The sequence below is a fragment of the Thamnophis sirtalis genome, unplaced genomic scaffold, assembly GCF_051295495.1.
Source record: "Thamnophis sirtalis isolate CommonGarterSnake01/CBP01778 unplaced genomic scaffold, rThaSir2_p1.2 scaffold_2, whole genome shotgun sequence".
NCBI lineage: Eukaryota > Metazoa > Chordata > Lepidosauria > Squamata > Natricidae > Thamnophis > Thamnophis sirtalis.
In genome coordinates this window covers 3503667-3526034 of record NW_028261382.1, presented here as the reverse complement: position 1 = coordinate 3526034, position 22368 = coordinate 3503667, and the positions used below count along the sequence as shown (strand labels likewise).

Sequence of the window (22368 nt, the reverse complement as noted above, 5' to 3'; positions counted from 1 at the left end):
TTCGTCTGGCTTTGGAAGATAACGTCAGACCTGGTTAGGGCTTGGAAAGGTGACCACGAGGAAACGCCCAACTGTGTTTCAGGTTCGAGCCGACCAACTGGCCCCAAGATTGAAAAAGACGCCTGACGTACCCCTAAAGTCACTTGGAGGGGATCAAATGGCTCGGGAATCGCAGGCCACTACAAGGAGTCTATTTCTCTCTGTGTGTGAACGTGCCTTCGTATTAAACGCGGAATGTAACTCAAGAGCATTGGGCGAGAAACGTCCTAACCCGGTTCCCGAATTAACCTACTTTTTGCCATTGCAAGCTGCCTTCGGCCATCCCAAAACCAACGAAACACGCTAAACCACAGGGGAAAAAAATTAACCCAGGTTCAAATTACTCTAGCATTGATCTGTATTAACTGGGGTTTTCTCTGCGCCCTAGTGAAGTCTGTGGTGAGAACGTAGGCCCTGTGCAAATGCGTATCACTATATAAAATGTGGATAAAACATGTATTTTTTTCACAATCCCCAAAAGTGTTAGCCATACAATAACGCCGATTTCCACTCTTTAGCGATTCCTAGAAAAATTAAGCTCCCTACCAAGGTTTATATGCGCGGGTTATATTTGAGGACGAAATATAATCAAATCATCACATATTTTATTATTATTCAAATGGAAAGGGCAAAAATAGAATCTCGGTTTTGTTCAAGAAAGTTAAGGCTAAAATTTCCAGCATGAAGTTTTCCCGTGTTGTCTATGCCTGACATCAGATGTAAGAAGGCATATAGGAAAAACAAAAAATATTTTTGCTTTTGTTTTAAGTTGCCCTGACTTAAAAGTAGATACGTCCAGACATTATAGTATGAATTAACACACCAGTGCAGTAACAGTGTAACTTTCTTAGTTATTAATCTATAAGGTTGGCCAACAAAACAATAAATAAAGCAACTAAACTCTAAATTTATGGAACAAGCCAGCTAGAGCTGGAAAAAAACAACCTACGACTGTCACTAAATATCCATTTTTTTCTGGTCTGATGAGGAATTCTGCCTAGTTCAAAAACGTGCATATGTTGCCTACACTGAAGGCGAATTAAAAAAATGTTCTTGCTCCTAATTAATTTTATACATGGGAGTCTAAGGCGCGGCCAGCTCCTTCTACGGGGGCAAAGAACTTTTGAGGGGGGGGAAATGTGGGGCGATTAAAACGAAGCTTTGAAATCGTCCATCTCCGACTTCTGCCTCTGTTAGGGCAAGAAATCGGAAAGGATCTCATTTAAAGAATTCGAATTGAAGCTCCCATTTAGAACTTTAAAAAATAATAATAATCTAAAATTTTCACCCGCGTGGGTTAAAAGGAGTCTCGGGCTTTTACGTGTGGGAATTATTTTAAAATGCAGATTCAGCTTATTTCAAGAACGAGCTAACACACAACATCAATACACAAGCAATTCCTGTCAGCTATATTGTGGTTATTTTCCAAGGGAATGGAGTTATTTAAAAAAAAATACAGATTTGAAACAAAAGTTCCATATTTGGAAATGCATTTCTAGTTTTTCCAAGAACTGGAAAACGAAGAACTTAAAGCGCCGGGCTGTCTTTCTGCTGGTTACCCAGCGCTGAAGAAAACCCAACGGATCTTCGAGGCGATCGCTGCTGGGATCGACTTAGAAAAAACAACGCGACCAACAGATGGTTAAGCTTTCGCGCCGGTGGCAACCAGAAAGCGCAGTTCCTGCGGTTTTCTTTCTTTCTTTTTGAAAAATACCTTGTAAGAAAGGAATAAAGTTGAGAGGACAAGATTTGGGCAGAAGGATAAGGACTAGGAACGCTCAAAAAAACGAAAATGAAATTTACAGAAGGCTCGGATTCGGCGATAGGGGGATGCGCCACGTTTCCCTTCCAGCGCTGTTTTCCCTCGGCTTACTCAAAAAGTAAGGAATCTCTCGGTGGGGTAGAAAGAGCGGGGATCTACTTACTAGCGAGCAAGCTAAACTTCCAGGAGACCAAGGGAAGCGCGCCGAAGACGGCGCTAAAATAGAAATTTGCAACCTCGTATTTCGGATGATGCGATCCTCTCCCACCCACTCTGGGTAAAGCGGGGCTTACGGCGGGAAAAAAAATGCAGGATCGGGCCGCGCTCGGAGTATTTGCTGGGGAAGGAAAGCAATTAATTTCTTAAGCGGAACCCCCAGAAATGGGGGCGATCGTGACTGGCGTTGCTGTCAGGTTATCTCTGCGGAGTCAGGAATGCGAAAGCAGATGATTGGGTGGCCTCTTCCTCCTCCTCCCTCTCTTCCTACCCACCACATACCCCTCACCCTACTAGCGCTGATGATGTTAGCTAGCTGGGTAATGAAATGTCTGCAAGGAAACAACCAAGCTCAGAAAGCACCAAGGACCCCAGATTTCTCCTCCTCCTCCTCCTCCTCATCATCAATCATTATTATTATTATTTATTGCAAGAGCCGAGGTGGCGCAGTGGTTAAATGCAGTACTGCAGGCCACTTCAGCTGACTGTTATCTGCAGTTCAGCGGTTCTAATCTCACCGGCTCAGGGTTGACTCAGCCTTCCATCCTTCCGAGGTGGGTGAAATGAGGACCCGGATTGTTGTTGGGGGTGATATGCTGACTCTGTAAACCGCTTAGAGAGGGCTGAAAGCCCTATGAAGCGGTATATAAGTCGAACTGCTATTGCTATTGCTATTGCAACAAGAGTTTTTCCCCCCCCGGCTAGGTTTTTCCCACGCCTCGAAGCCCCTCTGCAGAGGACGGAGACGGGCGGGCGGGGGGTCTCTGCTTTCCAACCAAAGCTCCCTTCCAAGGAGCCGGGCAGCTGCGCCCACCCACCCCTCTCGCCCGCTGTGCAAAGCCCGCTGAAGTCGCCGCCGCCGCTGCAAGCAGCAGCGGAGAAGACAGGCGCGCGCGCGCCCCCCGGCAGCCCAGCGCCTTCTGCCCGGGACCCAACGTTCTGCGTTCCATTGTTCGCCTTGGGCCAATCGGTTCCCGCCGCCGCCTCCTCGGCCAATCGCCTGCGAGGGTTGACGGAGCAGCCCTCCGTGACGTCACCCCCTCCTCCTCCTGGTCCTCCTCCTCCTCCTCCTCCCCCCCTTTCGGGGGCTGGGTGGGTGGTCCGCGCTGTGCTGACGTCATGCTGCGTATGGGACACTTTCTGCTCTCCGGCCGGGCTGCAGGAGTTTAGGTTGGAGCAGAGCAGCGGCCGGAGACGCCCCCCCCTCTTTTATTATTATTATTATCATCATCATCATCATCATCATTATTTTTATCCCTTCTTTTTTCCCCTCCCTTCTTTTTTTCTTTCTTTCTGCATCGCAACGTTTCCCCGCATCTCCTTCTGCATGGTGGATATTATTTTCCCTTCCCCTTTTGGAGGTGCGATGGGGGACAACACCAAAAGTAAGTCTCTCTTTTTTTTTTAAATTCCCCCCCTCTTCCGCTCAGACCCCGCGCTGGGAAGATATTTGGGGCGCACGGGGAGGAGGGGGCGCGCAAGGATGCCTTTGGAAAAGAAGGGGGTGCTTTGGAGGGAGCGCTTGGTGAGAAGAGAGAGAGGGAGAAAGAGAGAGAAAGAGAGAGAGAGGGAGAAAGAGAGAGAAGGAGAGAGAGAGGGAGAAAGAGAGAGAAGGAGAGAGAGAGGGAGAAAGAGAGAGAAGGAGAGAGAGAGGGAGAAAGAGAGAGAAGGAGAGAGAGAGGGAGAAAGAGAGAGAAGGAGAGAGAGAGGGAGAAAGAGAGAGAAGGAGAGAGAGAGGGAGAAAGAGAGAGAAGGAGAGAGAGAGGGAGAAGGTGAGAAAATAAGATTTATGAATATGATTATTTTGGCTCGTCGCACAGTCGGCTAGATATTCAGCCTGGATTTGGCATTTTTGTATACAGCTAGTGGGTCCTTTCCAAGGAGCTGGGATAGGCAGCTGTGGATGCTGGATGGTGTTAGAGACGATGATGATGATGATAATGATTTAAGATTTCATCGCAATTCGATTCACAGTCTGGGACTGGTAAAAACTGCACGATTCCAGTCCTAATCAAGGACCTGTTAAAGTAACGTCTGAAGATGTAGGCAGTTCCGAATAAGGTGGCTTTATTTTTTTTTTGCAAAGACAGAATATTCAGGGTCTGAGAAATTCAAAATGTCCATGTTTAAGTATGGCTGTTACCTACTATTTCTTCCTCCAATTATTATTATTTCTTTTATTCATTAAACATGAACCTCAGTCAACTGGACATTTTAAAATGTATCAGAAATATCCTTGACCGGCGCTGATGGTCGATTTAGGTGGCGATTATTATTATATACTTTATTCATTAAACATGAGACTCAGCCAACTGAACATTCAAAATTGCATCACTATGATTATTATTAGCAACAACAGAATTGTATCACAGCGGCCAGTTGTTATTATCATTATTATTATCATCATCATTATCATTATCACCATCATTATCTTATTGTTATTGTTATTATAAATTCTGTTGTTGCTAATAATAATAATAGTGATGCAATTTTGAATGTTCAGTTGGCTGAGTTTCATGTTTCATGTTTATTGTTATTATTATTAGTATTATTTACTTTATTCATTAAACATGAAATTCAGTCAGTTGAGCATCCAAAAATGCATCACAAATTATTATTACTATCATCATCATCATCATCATCATCCTGCAAATGGGGAAGTTAATTTAAAGTGGGTTGCAATCGCTTGTGCCTCGCAGAAAAGGGTTTTCCTTCATCTTTATATTTCCTCCTTTAATGTTATTAATTGGCTTTTATTGCCCGGAATAATTGAGCACCTCGCCAGAAAGTGTCCAAGGAAAAGATGATGATGATGATGATGATGATGATGATGATGATGATGATGATGATGATGATGATGATGAGAGTCGACGCTCTTTTTCCCCTTCTGCAACTTTTCATCTCTAAATTCTCAACCTATCTGGGAAACTGGGCGATGTGGAAAAACGGCTGCCCAAAACACTTCTCTCCCGCTGCTTTTTCCTTCCTCCGTTTTCCCTTTTTTGGGGGGGAGGTCTCGGCGACCCCTTGGGGGTCTCTCCTGCCAGCCGGGGCTTCTGGGGGGGGTGTCACGGGGCGCGGTCCCTTTTCGTTCGGCGGCGGAGGGGGCTCCTCCGGCCCAACCCGTTGCGAAGTTGTCCTGAAGTGTCCTCCTGTGCTGCTTTTCCCTTCCCCTCCCCTCCCCCGGCAGAGAAACCCGGGATCGCCACGTGCGTGGGCTGCGGGAGCGAAATCCACGACCAGTACATCCTCAAGGTCTCGCCGGACCTGGAGTGGCACGCGGCGTGTCTGAAGTGCGCGGACTGTAGGCAGTTCCTGGACGAGACGTGTACTTGTTTCGTGCGCGATGGCAAAACTTACTGTAAAAGAGATTACATCAGGTAGAACAGACCCCCCCCTCTTCCTTTCCACGCGGGGGGGGAGAGGGAGGGGGAGGGGGCTCCCCTTTATTTCGAAGCTTCTCCTCCGGGGGTCTTTCCGCGGGCGACCCCCCCTCTGCTTGGGACTCTTGTACTAGCATCTTGGGGGGTGGTGGAGTTTGGGGGTTTGGTCCCTGAAAGAGTCTCGCCTCCCTCTTTCCTTCCTTCCTTCCTTCCTTCCTTCCTTCCTTCCTTCCTTCCTTCCTTCCTTCCTTCCTTCCTTCCTTCCTTCCTTCCTTCCTTCCTTCCTTCCTTCCCCCTCCAGCGTTTAGTAGGAGTTTTCTTTTGGGGGGGTTGGAATTTAAGGCGGGTGGCCGAAGGTGGAGCGAGGCGCGTGGGCTTTTTTTGAAGCCCTGGTGGCGGGAAGTTGGAGTCGCCTTGGCAGGAGAAGGGAAACCTTTGTCACTCCCCCTCGCCCCCCCCCCCGGACAAACACACACACACACACACACACACACACACACACACACACACACGGACTATGCACAACGCTCACCTGGAGGCCTTACTGTGTAATTCAGGGAGGGGGAGGGTCCCTTGCCCAGACACGCGTGGCCTTTTACAACATTGACACAAACTTTTGCACGCCCACTTTCCCTCTCGGTAAAGCCCATGGGGAACTCTTGCACCAACACACACACACACACGGACACACACACAGACACGGACCTATGCTTTTCATAAAGTTGGGGGCAAAAATCTTTACACGCCCACTCCGCTACATGCCTCTCTGAAAAAATAGTTGGGGAACCCTTGCACAAACACAGGCGCGCCCGCAGATGTATACCAACTTGCCTTCTATACAATGGGGGCACAAGTCCTGGCACACCACAGTCCTGTCTGTAAAATCCTTGCGCACGCACAGATCCACACACTTAAGGCACACCTGCTCAACGCACTTAATGCACACACACGCAGGCACGACACAAACCTTTGCACGCCCACTTCCCTCTCGGTAAAGCCCTCGGGGAACTCTTGCACCAACACCAACACCCACGCATGCACCTATGCTTTTCATAAAGTTGGGGGCCCAAATCTTTACACGCCCACTCCGCTACATGCCTCTCTGCACAAACACAGGCGTAGCAACTTGCCTTCTATACACCTGCTCAACGCACTTAATGCACACCTGCTTTCTTATAGACTTGGGGGGGGGAATTCCTTGCACGCGGGCACACCTGTGCACAAATCCTGAGGCGGGATGGGGGCGTAGACTCATTCGGACATTAATCCCACTGATTTCGAGGGAGTTTATTTAGAAAGGAAAGGAATCTGCAGTTTCTTGGGCAGATGAAAAGTAAAGGAAAAAGGCCCTGGATGAGGAGATTTATTATTATTATTATTATTATTATTATTATTATTATTATTATTATTATTATTAATGGAAAGCTCTGTTGGTGATTTAGGGAGCGGGTTTCTTGAATCCCTCGTTCGTTTAGCTCTCATTAGCCAAATATCCGTCCCCGGAGCTCCTTGGGGGCTGGGGAGGGGGTTGGGGAGGGGGCTTCGGTCTCGGCCTGCGAGGAGCTTCCAGGACCGGGCCGGGCGCGGCTGTCAGGCGTGGCAGCGGTTGCTTGACCGCCTCCCTCCCGCCGCTGGCTCCGCAGGCTCTTCGGCATCAAGTGCGCCAAGTGCGCGGGCGGCTTCAGCAGCAGCGACTGGTCATGCGCGCCCGCGACCACGTCTACCACCTGGAGTGCTTCCGATGCTCCGTCTGCAGCCGGCAGCTCCTGCCCGGGGACGAGTTCTCGCTGCGCGACCACGAGCTGCTCTGCCGCGCCGACCACAGCCTCCTGCTCGACGGCGCCGGCTCGGCCGAGAGCCCCCCGCGCAGCCCTGGACACCTGCAGGGCGCCAGGCCGGGACATCTCCAACTCCCAGGTAAGCCTCCAGCCCGGCCGAAACTCATTCAGTTCGCAGCACTCCCTTCCTTCCTTCCTTCCTTCCTTCCTTCCTTCCTTCCTTCCTTCCTGCCTTCCTGCCTGCCTGCCTTCCTGCCTTCCTGCCTTCCTGCCTTCCTTCCTTCCTTCCTTCCTTCCTTCCTTCCTTCCTAACTTCCTAACTTCCTAACTTCCTTCGTTCCTTTCTGCCTGCCTGTCTTCCTTCCTCCCTCCCTTTCCTTTCCCTTCCCTTCCCTTCCCTTCCCTTGCTCTTTCTGTCCTCTTTATTCCTTCTTTCTTTCCTCCTCTTTTCCTCCCTCCTCCCCTCCCTCCCCTCTTCTCCTTCCTTTTTCCCTCCCTCCTTTCCCCTTTCTCCTCCCTCCCTTTCCCTTCCCTTCCTCCCTCTTCTCTCCCCTTTATTCATTCCTTCTTTCCTTCCCCCATCTCTCCCTCCCTCCCAATCTGTTTCTCTCTCCCCCCCTCTCTCTCACACACACAATCATTCCTCTCCTTCTCAAATCTCCCTTCCCTTCTCTGCATTTTCTGCCCCATCCTCCTCCCTCCCGCCCTCCCTGTATCAACAACTCCATATCTCCTCCAAGGGCTTGGATTTGTGTCCCCCTCCCCCTCTCATTCTGTTGGGGTGGGGAAAAGAGGACTTTCACCGTTTCTGGGGGGATCAATCATAGCTTGGCTGCTCCCACTGGTTAGGGCACTTTTTAAGGTGCTCTAAGTTGAAAAAGGCCACGTAGCTATTTCAGAGGTTAGGAGGAAGAGAGGAAACAACCGGGGATTTTAATTTTAATCCACAGGTTCTGGGTATGTTTGGGGGCAGCGTCTCTACTGAGCACCTTCCAGCTGTGCTGCCTAACTAACTCCCACCATTCCTAACCCAGATGCTGGCCCTGGGTTCAAGGAAACGGGGGGGGGATTGGCATCTGGGGCAGAGGAGAGCAGAAGGCCTGGCTAACCCCTTTGCCTCTTCTGGGCTAGCCAGAAAGCCCTAATTTTTGAAACTCCCACCTCAGGGAAATCCCTTAGACCCTCTTTCTCAAACCTTGGCGACTTTAAGTCCTGTGGACTTCAACTCTGGCTGGGGAATTCTGGGAGTTGAAGTCCACAGGACTTAAAATCGCCAAGGTTGAGAAACACTGCCCAAGACACTCCACTGTCTCTTCCCCCCACCCACCCCGATTCTTTTCCACTCCCCTTCTCTTCCAAAATGTTCTCCCGTAAAGCTACTAAGTCCTGGCTGTTCCGGCAGGCTGGGGGCTGTTAAAGCACCCAGCCCCGTTTTCATTGTGACTGTTGCGGATTTTTAAAATTTGTTTGTATTGTCTTATTTATTCCCCCCCCCTGTTTATTGTGAGCTGCCCGGAGTCCTTCGGGAGTGGGCGGCATACAGAACCAATAAACCTCAAACCTTTCTTGCCTATATATATATATATATATATATATATATATATATATATATATATATATATATATATATATATATATATATATATATATATAATATATATATGTATGTATATGTGTGTGTGTGTGTGTGTGTGTGTGTGTGTGTGTGTGTATGTGTGTGTATGTATGTGTGTGTATATTATATCTTGTGACGAGCCGATTGACAGAGAATGGAAGCAGTTAGCTTCCTCCCATAATTAGGGCTTACCAGGGGTTGTGACACTAAATATATACCTTCTTCCCTGGCTTCAGCTGATAAGGAGGAGACCTGTGGCATAATGGCTAAGACGTTTGCCTAAGATGCAATACAGCACAGGTTTCGAATCCCAGTAAGGGTATGGCTAGCTGATGAGAGCTAAATAGCTTGAAATAGATCTATACTAGTCTCCCTTTATTTATTTATCAGCACAAATAAAACACTATATATATATATATATATATATATATGTTATATGTTATATGTTATATGTTATATTTGTGCTGATAAATAAATAAAGGGAGATTAGTATAGATCTATTTCAAGCTATTTAGCTCTCATCAGCTAGCCATACCCTTACTGGGAATCGAGCCTGTGCTATATATATGGGTTTTTTGTAAAACAGACAGGACTCAGGTGCAGCAACGAACCCCCTTAAGTTAAGTCACTATTAACTTAATGGATTAATAGAAAACAAGTCCTACTCCCAATATCAAAATAACGCTTGGGGGTTTGTGTATTTCGTAGATCCCTGGCTTAGCCTCAAATGTCGTTTCTTGGACTGAAATCTCCCAATTGCCTCCAAACAAAATAATAATAATATAATAATAACGGGAACTTCCGGGTGTGGAGAGGGGTCCCCAGGAATACCCCCTCCACCGACCCTCACTAAGAAGACGATCCTAAAATAAAACTAGTGTGGATCCTGATTAAATCTGCTCTGGCGCATTTCATCTCTTTCCCCAAGCCCAAATCTGCTTCTGGCTAGCCAGCCGAAAGGTCACGGACGGTGTGACTCGCTCTGTGGTTTCAATGGCTGCTCCTCACCTGGGCACACCTCTTTACCTGTTTTGCCCTCCGCTTCTCCGTCCCACGCGCGCCTTTTATGGCGTTGGAGGCCCAAACGGGAATCTTGAAAATCGATCGGCGGGGGATGAGGCAAGGAGAGAAAGGAGAAAATGAACAGAGAAAAAAGAAAGGGGGGGAAAGAGGAAAAAAAATATTGAAAGGGAGAAGGAAGGGGAACGGGAGGGAAAGAGAAAGGGAAAGGGAAGGGAAGAGAGGAAGGAAAAAGAAGGGAAAGGAGGGGAAGGAAAAAGAAGGGAAAGAAAGAGAAGGGAGGGAAAGAAAAAGGGAAAGGAAGGGAAAGGAAGAAAAGAAAGAGAAACGAAGGAAATGCCATTTTTCCTCTTTCTCCTAACCTCAAAGATCCGTTTGCCCAGGATTACATTCTCCGTTCTTCTATCTAAGGGCCCCTTTCCCCTGGATAAATTTACCCCCGCAGGCCTAAAACCTCGCAGGGTTTACTCGAAAGGAAACTCCCCGCGTCCCCAGCGCCCTTGCAGCCTGCAGCCCTCCGTCCTTCCGTCCCCAGAACGGAGCCCACCCAATTGAGATAAACTTCCCACCAGGTGAATCTGGCTGAAAACGAACCCAGCCGAAATCGGCTACTTTTCCCTACCGAAATCCGGGTGGGCCACGAAGCCGTTGTTTTAAAAATTAATTAAATTTAATTAAAATAAATTACAATTTACGTATTTTTTTTAATAAAACGTGTTTGAGGAGCGGAGCCGCGGCATCCCGCCTTGCAAAATCCGTGTTTTAAACGCGCGCGGCCTTAATTCCGCCCCGCGAAGGACCGGGGGAGAGGTGGGTGATTTATGGAGAAAACCTGCGAGGGGTAATTGAGAAACGAGCTTTGCAAAGAACCAGGTTAGGGGGAGGGGGCTTGAGAGGAATTGGGGGAACAAGACGGGGGTCTCCTCCGTGCCGAAATGGGTCGATGCGCTGCCCCGGCGCGGTGAGCGAAGTTAACCACAGCTCCTTCGCTGGCCTGGAATCACGCGCGATTCATTGTGGTGGGGCAAAAGAGGAATGTTTAAATCACGCACACAACTGATTCCTAGCGGACAAGGATGCGTGTACGCGCGTGTGAGAGTTACACCCGTGCAGGCGCTCACGATTGCAGCGCACGGCGATTTTTTACGGGTGATTTTTTTAAAAAAAGAAAAATTAAGCAAGCAAAATTTTCTCTTTTTCGGTTTTCTTTCAAAAACGTTTTCGACTTTCTTTTCGCCTTCGCCTCCTCGCGGCCCGGTCGCTGTTTCTTTCTCCTGGATGAAAGTTTTAAATCAGTGGGCGTTTGTGATTTTAAAAACCGACCGAAAGAGAAAGGACGTTATTCGGGAATTCCGCAGGGCCTTTGCGAGGCTCCCGAGGTTGAACATTGGAAATGTATGAAAGTTAGGAATAAAATAAAATAATAAAAATGAAATGTCAAAAGGATTGGGAATTGGGGGGGGGAGAACCTGTTTGAGAGGTCACAATAATAATAATAATAATAACTATAACTATAACTATAACTATAACTATAACTATAACTATAACTATAACTATAACTATAACTATAACTATAACTATAACTAAATAACTATAACTATAACTATAACTATAATATAAAACTATAAACTATAAAACTATAAAACTATAAAACTATAAAACTATAAAACTATAAAACTATAAAACTATAAAACTATAAAACTATAACTATAACTATAACTATAACTATAACTATAACTATAACCATAATCATCATTTATAATTATAAACAACCCGTAAGTCTCTCTTTCAGACAGGGACGGAGAATTAAACCCAAGGAAAATGGATTTTTTTGTGTGTGTGGGAGGTCCCACACGGCCTTTCAACCTCCCGCACCCTTGCATTTTTGGGTTCGACCTGTGCCGTGGGAGTGGGACTATCCCGAGGCGGGTAATATGCCAGGGTCCCCGCTTCACACGGCAGGTTGGACTCGGGTTTTTGCAGGGGATGCCCCCAAATCCGTTTGCATCTCAAAAGTTGAGTTTTCCTCAGTTTTCCTGCTGGGGAAATTATTTTTTATTTTATTTTTTTGGGGAGTTGGGAGGGAATTTGGAATTGGGGTGTGTGTGTCCGATTCTACAGGTCCCGAAAGAGGAAAGTAAACACGTCCTTTCTCTCGGAGAAAAGGGAAAGTTTACTTTCGCTTTTAAGGTAGCCGCATTTTATTGCGCTGGGAAAACAATCAATTCTCGAATTGAGCTGGGAAAAAACAACCAACGTTTCTCGAATTGGCTTTCTCTCTTCTTCTTTTTCCCTTTCTTGTTTGGAAGCAATGAAATTGGAGGCAGTTTGAAGTTTCTCCCGTCCCATTCCCATGGGCCAATCGTCGGCTTTCCCTACGGCTTCCCCAGTTCGTTCTGCCGGGCTCTGCCGAATCGCTTGTGCTGCTCAGCTTCCCCTCCGTATTTCGAATAAAATGGCTCTTATTTTCTGCGCCCCGTTTTTAGGACAAGCCCCCACAAACACCCCCGCCCAGATGGAGACAGGACAATTGCGCGTTTTTCTGCTTCATTGCTGCGTGCCCAGCAAAACGAAGAAAGCCCCCCCCAACGTCAACATCAGAATGGTTTTATTTTATTATTTATTAGATTTATACGACGCTCATCTCGCTGGCAAGCGGACACTGGGCGACCCAGGGCGTGTTTAAGGACCACTTAATTACGATTAGGCGCCTGGTTAGGTTCGCAAAGTAATGGGGGAGTAAAGCCGAGAGTGATGCAAAAAGTCTTCAGCAGGAGAGGCGCCTTCAGTGACTTTGGACCTGGTGGCCTACCTCGCAGGGTCGTCGTTGGGGAAATAAAGGGGTCCTCCCGACGCCTTGGCCTCTGGAGGAAAAGCGGGGGGGGGACTATCCTGGCCCGCAGATTAACGTGGGGATAGAAAATATTCTCTAAAAACATCTGGGATGGGAGGGGCTCCCCTTTGCTGTGGGTGGGCTGGGCTTCTGAGCCCCTCTTTCTAGGGCAGTGTTTCTCAACCTTGGCCACTTGAAGATGTCCGGACTTCAACTCCCAGAATTCCCCAGCCAGCATTCGCTGGCTGGGGAATTCTGGGAGTTGAAGTCCGGACATCTTCAAGTGGCCAAGGTTGAGAAACACTGTTCTAGGGGACGCCTCGCCCTCCCTCCTCGCCGCCTTTTTCACGCCTGCGTGGACCCCTCTCCCCCCCGCCCCTCCTTCTCTCCCCGCAGACGCGGTGCCCGGGCGGCAGCCTTCCCTGCGTCCCCACGTGCACAAGCAGGCGGAGAAGACGACGCGGGTGCGGACGGTGCTGAACGAGAAGCAGCTTCACACGCTGCGCACCTGCTACGCGGCCAACCCGCGGCCGGACGCGCTGATGAAGGAGCAGCTGGTGGAGATGACCGGCCTGAGCCCGCGCGTGATCCGCGTCTGGTTCCAGAACAAACGCTGCAAAGACAAGAAGAAATCCATCCTCATGAAACAGCTGCAGCAACAGCAGCAGCACAGCGACAAGGCAGTAAGTGGGCCAGCCGAGCCGAGCTGAACCGAGCCGGGCCAAAGCGCCTCTCCCACTCTCCTCTCTCCCCGCTGGCATGGGGAGCGAGAGCGTCCCGGCCCCGGAGCGAGCCAGCCAGCCAGGCCCCTGAATCTGGTGGGTTCCTTCTTTCCTCCTCCGCTCCGACTCTCAGGACTACAGGTCCCATAATGCCAGTGGAATCCCCCTTGCCAGGCTCTCAGGACTACGTTTCCCATAATGCTGGAGGATTCCCATCTCCCAGGCTCTCAGAACTACAATTCCCATAATGCTGGAGGTGTCCCCTCCCTCCCAGGCTCTCAGAACTATAATTCCCATAATGCTGGAGGTGTCCCCTCCCTCCCAGGCTCTCAGAACTATAATTCCCATAATGCTGGAGGTGTCCCCTCCCCTCCCAGGCTCTCAGAACTATAATTCCCATAATGCTGGAGGTGTCCCCTCCCTCCCAGGCTCTCAGAACTACAATTCCCATAATGCTGGAGGTGTCCCCTCCCTCCCAGGCTCTCAGAACTAGAATTCCCATAATGCTGGAGGATTCCCATCTCCCAGGCTCTCAGCACTACGTTTCCCATAATGCTGGAGGATTCCCATCTCCCAGGCTCTCAGAACTATAATTCCCATAATGCTGGAGGTGTCCCCCCTCCCAGGCTCTCAGGACTACGTTTCCCATAATGCTGGAGGATTCCCATCTCCCAGGCTCTCAGCACTACATTTCCCATAATGCTGGAGGATTTCCAATTCCCATATTCTCGGAACTACAATTCCCATAATGCTGGAGGTGTCCCCCCCTCCCAGGCTCTCAGCACTACATTTCCCACAATGCAGAAAGATTTCCAACTCCCAGGTTTGCAGAACTATAATTCCCAAACTCTGGGAAGTAAAATTCCCATAATGCCAGTAGGTTTTCAGACCCTCAGGAGTCAGGACTAGAATTCCCATACCTTCTGGGATGGTGTAATCGTCTCCCTCTCTCTCTCCTTTCGCCCTTCCTCTCCCTCCCTCCCTCCCTCTCTCTCTCTCTCCTCCATATCACTCGCTCATCTCTCTCATCTCATTTCTTTTATCTCCTCTCTCTCTCTTTCTCTCTCTTTTCTCTCTCTCTAGAGAGTCCTGGTTTTTGGGTGTGTGTGGAACTTTCAGGGGGGCAATGAAGGGAATTTCAAGTGGCAGGAAGGTTCCCCTGGCATCAATGCGCATTTTGTCAGGGAGAGGAGGGGAGATTAAGCTCCGTCCCAAATCCATTGCCACCATCCTCCGCTCCCTTCCTTCCTCTGCAAAATCTGAAAAGGGAGGAGTTTAGAGTTTTTAGAGTTTTAGAGTTTTATTTTCATTTGTATGCCGCCCTTTTCCCTAAGGGGACTCAAGGCGGCTCACAACTCAAGGGAAGGGGGATACAGACAATTTAACAACAACGCGAACAATACATAGTTAAAAAGCACAACAATCATACCATTCGAAGTCGAAGTGGGGCAGCGAATCTTTAGCCCCAGGCCTGTCGGAACAGCCAGGTTTTAAGGGCTTTGCGGAAGGCCTGGAGGGTGGTGAGGGTTCGAATCTCCACGGGGAGTTCGTTCCAGAGGGTCGGAGCAGCCACAGAGAAGGCTCTCCTCCGGGTAGTCGCCAGTCGACACTGGCCAGCAGATGGAATTCGGAGGAGGCCTAGTCTGTGGGATCTAATCGGTCTAGTGGAGGTAATTGGCAGCAGGCGGTCTCTCAAGTACCCAGGTCCAATACCTGCTACCAGGAATGGCAGCATTCACACGAAATGCTAAAGATGCTTAGGAAATAGTCTCCCCCCCCCCTTTTCCACCCCAACAAGGGTAATTTTCTGAGCCATCCATGGGGCCGTGACCTACCCCCTACTTCCCCCTTCTCCGGCAGAGAGACCCAGAGAGTCTGAACAGAGGCTGGATGGAACTCAGGTTTTTTGGTATGGGGGGGGAAATGGGTTTTTTTGGGGGGGTGGTCTCCAAGAGGGTAAGGGAAGCCAGGGCCAGGGTGATGGCGACTTGAGTTCAGGAGAAGGCTGGGTCTCCGACTTCTACCATTTGAAATAAGCGGGAGAAGCATTGCATAGGTCTGCAGCCTCAAATTATTTCTAAAAATTAGAGAGCCGGGCTCAAAATCTAATCAACAAATACATAAATTAGAACAAGCAGCGTTTGATTGACCAGGACTGGTGAGGGGAAATTCTCAAGGCTTCTTTGGATCTCAATTCCATGGGGTGGGGGTGAGGCATCAACCAGTCCCACTGATCTGGAGTCAGCCCCGTAGATTTGAGGCTACCACGTCAGGAGTCCAAAATCTAAGACCTTCACAGCCCAATGGTAACTTTATGTTGCACCATAGACTCCAATGCAAAGGATTTATGTACAGTGACCTAGTACACCTTCTGCTTTGCTCAGGGTGCAAATCTACTCAGTCCCTAAAAGTAGGTGCAGTTCCTCTTTGGGTCCTAAGCACCTAGTTGCACATACCTAGCATTGCACCGCAAAGAGTTCTCCGCCATCAGGCTCTTAAGCGCAGCAGTAATATCTATTTTTATTTGCGGCTGTCCGCCAGGTGATATTTAAGCAATATTGATATTGTTTTCCCCCTCCGGACTCAAAATCAATAATGTCTCGTGTAGGAGATCTCTATGTGAGTCAGTCTGTCTGTCTGCAGAGAAAGGCAGGAAGATAATGGTGGCAATAACAACGACCACAATAGCCAGGAGGATTTGTCGAACTTATTTCTAAAAACATCTGCCCCAAAGCAGCTGCGATATCTTCTTTATATTTATTTCATCTACGGAAAAGTAAAGGGATTGTTTCAAGTATGCCTGATTTTTTTTTGTGGGGAGGGGGGGAGGGACTGTTTTTAAAGCAAGCCAAATTTTTAATGTTTGGCTGTTGTTGTTTTAAAAAGGACTTCCCAAAAATATGGATAGCTTAGCTGTGGTTTTGTTTGCTGTTTTTCCCCTTCTGCTAAAAGTTATTTGATCTCTGCTGTAAATTCTGTAGAAGACACATTTCAGCCTGCCTTCCAGATGTTCTGAGCTGCTTTGCTGAAAAACCATCAGGGTTGCACCAGATGGGAGTGAAAAAGGGATTTGGGGGGGGGGGCGGTGAAAGCAGAAGGGGGAAAATAGGTAGGACTGGCTCTTGGCCGGAGCGGGGGGGGGGGCGTATTCTCTTCCTCATTTATCAGAATCGAATTACTTTGATTGATTCCGTAAATCAAAGGATTGGATGTACTCCCTTGCCATGGACGACGGCTGATGGAGTGGAGCAGCTGTCTGATAGCAGGGCGGAGTGGGTGGGTGAGGGACTCTTCCGGCATCTTAAAAATTAATTCCAATCTTTCCCAGAAGGAATCAGAAAAGGCAAGATGGCGTCTTGCACAGTCAGAGCTCTGTCCCCTTTTGGGGGGGGGGCAGGGAGGGGGTCCTGGCTTTTAGTTTTGGCATATTTAGGTGTTTTTTTTTACTTCTTCCTGTTTGGAAATGATATTGAGAAGGATGGATGGATGGATGGATAGATGATAGACAGACAGACAGACAGACACACGGATAGATGATAGGTAGGTAGGTAGGTAGGTAGGTAGGTAGGTAGGTAGGTAGTAGACAGACAGACAGACAGACAGATGATAGATAGATAGATAGATAGATAGATAGATAGATAGATAGATAGATAGATAGATAGATAGATAGATAATGGATAGATAGCTGAAATAGATGACAGACACACAGATAGATGATAGATAAATAGATAGATAATGGATGGATGGATTAATAGATGATAGATAGACAGATAGATGATAGATAGATAGATGATAGATAGATAGATAGATAGATAGATAGATAGATAGATAGATAATGGATAGATAGCTGAATAGATGACAGACAGACAGATAGATGATAGAAAATAGATAGATAGATAGATAGATAGATGATAGATAGATAGATATAGATAGATAATGGATGGATGAATAGATGATAGATAGACAGACAGATAGATGATAGATAGATAGTTAGATAGAATGATAGATAGATAGATAGATAGATAGATAGATAGATAGATAGATAGATATGGATGGATAATTAAATGGATGGATGGATGGATAGATAGATAAATAGGTAGACAGATACAGATAGACAGACAGATAGATGATAGATGTATGGATGTATGGATGTATGGATAGATGATAGATAGATAGATAGATAGGTAGATAGATAGACAGACAGATGATAGATAGATAGATAGATAGATAGATAGATAGATAGATAGATAGATAGATAGATAGAATATGGATGGATAATTAGATGGATGGATGGATGGATGGATAGATAAATAGGTAGATAGATAGACAGATACAGATAGACAGACAGATGATAGATGGAATGGATGGATGGATGGATGGATGGATGGATAGATAGATAGATAGATGACAGACAGGCATTGGGATTTAGTTTATTCAGTTTGTGAGGATTTCTAAAAAAAATTCCACCCCTCAAAATATTTTTCTAGTTCCTCCAGCTAATTAAAAGTAATCAGATGATTCTTTCTCCAAAGGGATGTAGCTGTTCACCACTTTTATGTATTTTTCCCTACATAAAGAACTGGAGAGTCCTTTAGAAGAAAAAAAATCTCTCTTTTGTGGCTTCTTTTTCTAATCGAGGGCATTATTAATAAGAATAATGACAATAATAACCTCCCTCATTGGCCGACCATTTCTCGGCTGCCAGAAAACTCTGCCCACCACCGAGAACGCCCCTGATCATGTCAAGAGTTCTCAGGGCTAAGTGCCCAGTTATCCCTGCGCCTCCCCCCATAGAGATGTGGATGGCAAGATGCGGGCCAAGGCTGATTTATTTTTTAAGCCTCTCCCTTTTCTGGTCCGAGATGTTCCCATTCTCTCTGCAGCTACGGTGGGACATTCATCCTTAATTCCACAGCCTTGGGGTCTTGAGTTTAGGTGACAGCGAAGAGGTAGCTGGTTTAATTTCTTATTTGGGGCAAGAGACACCCCCCCCCAAAGCCATCCTCCCAAGCTTCCCCCTAGAAGAGCGGTCAAATGAAAGCTGAAAACAGATGGCAGAGAACGTGGGATCCTCGTTGACCCGAAGCAGATCCGGCTGCATTCTAGCTGACCTTTCCTTCTCCAACTTTCTCCCTTCCGGTCTTCCCCAAGAGTTTGCAGGGCCTAACGGGCACCCCTTTGGTTGCTGGCAGCCCCATCCGCCACGACAGCGCCGTGCAAGGCAGTGCGGTCGAGGTACAGACCTACCAGCCGCCATGGAAAGCTCTCAGCAATTTCGCCTTACAGAGCGACTTGGATCAGCCTGCCTTCCAGCAACTGGTAAGAAGAGCCTGCGAATCCGCCCCATAACCGGAGGGCAGGGAGGGGAGGGGTGGGGAAGGTGCCCTTTTGTTGCATTGCCACCTTAATCATCCCACTCATCCCCCAGGGCTTGGTTCCCTATCTCTGGCTGCATCAGTCACCTCCCTGGATTCTTTGTGAAGAAAAGGGGAGAATATATGGGAGGATTCTGCCCTCCTCTCCATCTCACTGCTCTCTCTCTCTCTCCTCTTCCCTCCCTCCCCCCCCCCCCCCCGCAAAAAAAAATCCAGGCTGTGCATTTGAACTATGGAGCCCAGCCCTGGGAAGGACACTTCCCCCCACCACCCCGCAATTGCGTTTGGGAAGACAAAAGTGTCGTAAAATACGGCTTGCGGAATGATCTGCAAAATATTTGTCAAAATATTGGCTGCGTAAGGAGAGAGAGAGAGAGGGAGAGAGAGAAAGGAGAGAAAGAGGGGAGGAGAGAAAGAGAGGAAAGAGAGAGGAGAGAGAGGAGAGAATTCTGCTCATTCTGAAATGGACAGAGAGAGAGGGAGAGAGGAGAGAAAGAGGAGGGAGGAAGAGAGGAAGAGAGGAAAGAGAAAGAGGAGAGGAGAGAAAAAGAGAGAGAGAAAAAGAAAGAGAGAGAGCAGAGAAAGAGAGGAGAGAGCAAAGAAAGAGAGAGAGAAAGAAAGAAAGAAAGAGGGAGGATTTAATTTGCTGTGAATTCTGCTCATTCTGAAATGGAGAGAGGGAGAGGGAGAGAGAGAGAGGATAGAAAGAGGGGGAGGAGAGAAAGAGAGGAAAGAGAAAGAGAGGAGAGAGAGGAGAGAAAAAGAGAGAGAGAGAAAAAAGAAAGAGAGAGAGCAGAGAAAAAGAGAGAGCAGAGAAAGAAAGAGAGAGAGAGAGAGAGAGAGAGAATTTAATTTGCTATGAATTCTGCTCATTCTGAAATGGAGAGAGAGAGGGGGGAGAAAGAGACCAGCCTTTAATTGGGGCTGATGGTACAAAAAATATTTTAATAACTTGGTTCTGGTATGTTTGATGTTGGAGAAAAGTGCCCAGGATTGTGAGCAATGGTGTAATGGCACACCTGACACAAACCATGCTGACAGCAAGAAAATATCCTTTTGCAAAACATGCATGGGAGGCCCCCTGGTGCATGGCAGGTGTCTTACAAATCAGAATAAAGGTAAAAGTTCCTCTTACACATGCGTGCTAGTCATTCCCGACTCTAGGGGGCGGTGCTCATCTCCGTTTCAAAGCCGAAGAGCCAGCGCTGTCCGAAGACGTCTCTGTGGTCATGTGGCCGGCATGACTCAACGCCGAAGGCGCACGGAACGCTGTTCCCTTCCCACCAAAGGTGGTTCCTATTTTTCTACTTGCATTTTTTTACGTGTTTTCCAACTGCTAGGTTGGCAAAAGCTGGACAAGTCACGGGGGCTCCCTCTGTTATGCAGGCACTAGGGATTCGAACTGCCGAACTGCAGAATGTGGGACTTGTTAGGCAAAGGAGGTTCCCACCACTAGGCCCCACAGCTGGCTTAGCTTAACCTGTACCTCTGGGTCTCCACCTCTTCCCAGATCATGTGAAGTTGGCTTGGCTTCCAGCATGGACTTTGGCATAGGTGTGTGTGAGAGAGAGACTCTCCCGGATAGATGTTGTGTGAAGTGTGATAAGTTAGGATTTGGTGTCTTGGGCAAACCCCAAAGATGGATTAATAATCCCTTAAAAGGGGGCGGGGGGGGCAAGCCTGTGGGTTTGGAGGCAGCTTCGCTCCAGCTGCCAAAATTGACATCTGAATTGGCTGCAAAAATCTACTCGGGTTCAAAGTCAGGAAGTCATTGGGGGGGGGGACATTTGCCTGGAGGGGGGGCAACATTTATTTATTTAGTAAACATATTTGCCGCCCATCTCACTACGGGCCTATTAAAAAATCTCTTGGCTTGGTTGTCGAAGCCTAAAAAGCTGCTATTGCTATATCCTACCCTGCAGACGCTGCTTGTCGATCAGAAAGGCCGGCAGTTCGGCGGTTCGAATCCCTAGCGCTGCGTAAATGAGTGAGCTCCCGTGACTTGTCCCGGCTTCTGCCCACCTAGTAGGTTGTCAAAGTGGATCACACAACCCCGGGACGCTGCAATCTTCATAAACGTTGCTAAGCATCTGAATTTTGATCATATGATCATGGGGATGCGGGAATGGTCGTAAAATGTGAAAAATGGTCAATTTTTTTCACTGCCGTTGTAAGTTTGAACGGTCACTAAATAAATTGTTTTTACGTCGAGGGCTACCTTAACCCTTGATTCGACAAAATGCCATGTTTCTCTGGATGGGAGAAATCAGTTGACAGCTTTGGCTCAGTGGCTAAGAAGCCGAGCTGGTCGATCAGAAAGGTCGACAGTTCAGCGGTTCGAATCCCCAGCGCCGCGTAACGGAGTGAGCTCCCGTGACTCGTCCCAGCTTCTGCCAACCTAGCAGTTCGAAAGCACGTAAAAATGCAAGTAGAAAAATAGGGACCACCTTTGTTGGGAAGGGAACAGCATTCCATGCGCCTTCGGTGTTGAGTCGTGCTGGCCACATAACCAAGGAGACGTCTTCGGACAGCGCTGGCTCTTCGGCTTTGAAACGGAGATGAACACCGCCCCCCTAGAGTCGGGAACGGCTAGCATGTATGTGTGCGAGGGGAATCTGTACTAAAATAGAGCATCTCTTGTATGAAAACCCCTGATTTTTACCCATTGAGGCTGTTTGTCCCATTTTTCTAACTCATCTCTCCCCAACTTGTTCCTTTATTTTTCAAAATTCATCCACAGCTCTCCATTTCTGAATCCGGCTCCTTAGGCAACTCCTCGGGTAGCGACGTCACCTCTCTATCGTCCCAGCTCCCCGATACCCCCAACAGCATGGTTCCTAGCCCGGTGGAAACGTGAGAGGGTCTTTGGAACGCCTGACCTTCGAGGAACTCTTCCGCATGCCTTTTTTTTGCTTCTTGCATGAGAACTTGAGCGCTAAGCCAACACAACGTGTTAAATTATTCTCTTTATTTAAAAAAAAAAACCGGCTCCATCTCGGCTTCTGTCGGTCGGTCGGTCCATCCGTGGCTGGAAGTCTTCAGGATTCCTCTGACTTTGCCAAACACTGAGAAGGAAAAGGAGTGAAACTTCCCAGGAATTCTGGTCCCCCCCATTTCCCCTCTCAAATACTTCTGGATTTTACTAGAAGGAGATTCAGATCCTGTTCTTGTCTGGTCGTTTTTAGAAGATGGCTTTTCCTCCATTTTTCCTGTTCTTTTTCCTCCATGGAAGGACTCAACTCAACGTGGAACGATGTAGAACCACGCAGACATCCGTTGCCTTCATCTCAACCAGTTCTGGAGGCCCATCACCAAGTCTCCTGTGGCTTCCGTCTTCCCTGGAAAAAGCTGGAACATTTTCCCCCTTCCGTTTCTTTGGTGGTCCGAAAAGAGGAGAATTTTTCCTCCTTTCTCACTCTCTTTCTCTCCTCCTGAGCCCGCATGATTGCTGGAAAAACCCCAGCAGGACTTGTGTGTGTGTGTGTGTGTGTGTCCTGTCCAAATCAAACTCCACACCTCCCCCCCTCCCCATTGCCAGTGTTAAATTATCTTATGGATCATGGAAGGTGTGTGGTTCTTTCTCAGCCTTTGCAAACCAAAGTAAGTTATAAATATAATATATATT

General features: G+C 47.8%; 1 protein-coding gene across 1 annotated transcript; it reads left to right on the top strand.

The window, feature by feature from the left end:
• The first annotated feature begins 3182 nt into the window (after positions 1–3182).
• ISL2 (ISL LIM homeobox 2) lies at positions 3183–22346 on the top strand. The gene is given in 7 exon segments (XM_087703623.1): positions 3183–3402; positions 5208–5397; positions 7044–7093; positions 7096–7317; positions 13043–13329; positions 18520–18687; positions 21484–22346. Coding segments are annotated over 7 exon segments (1092 nt in total). The 5' UTR covers positions 3183–3344; the 3' UTR covers positions 21601–22346.
• Positions 22347–22368: the final 22 nt, after the last annotated feature.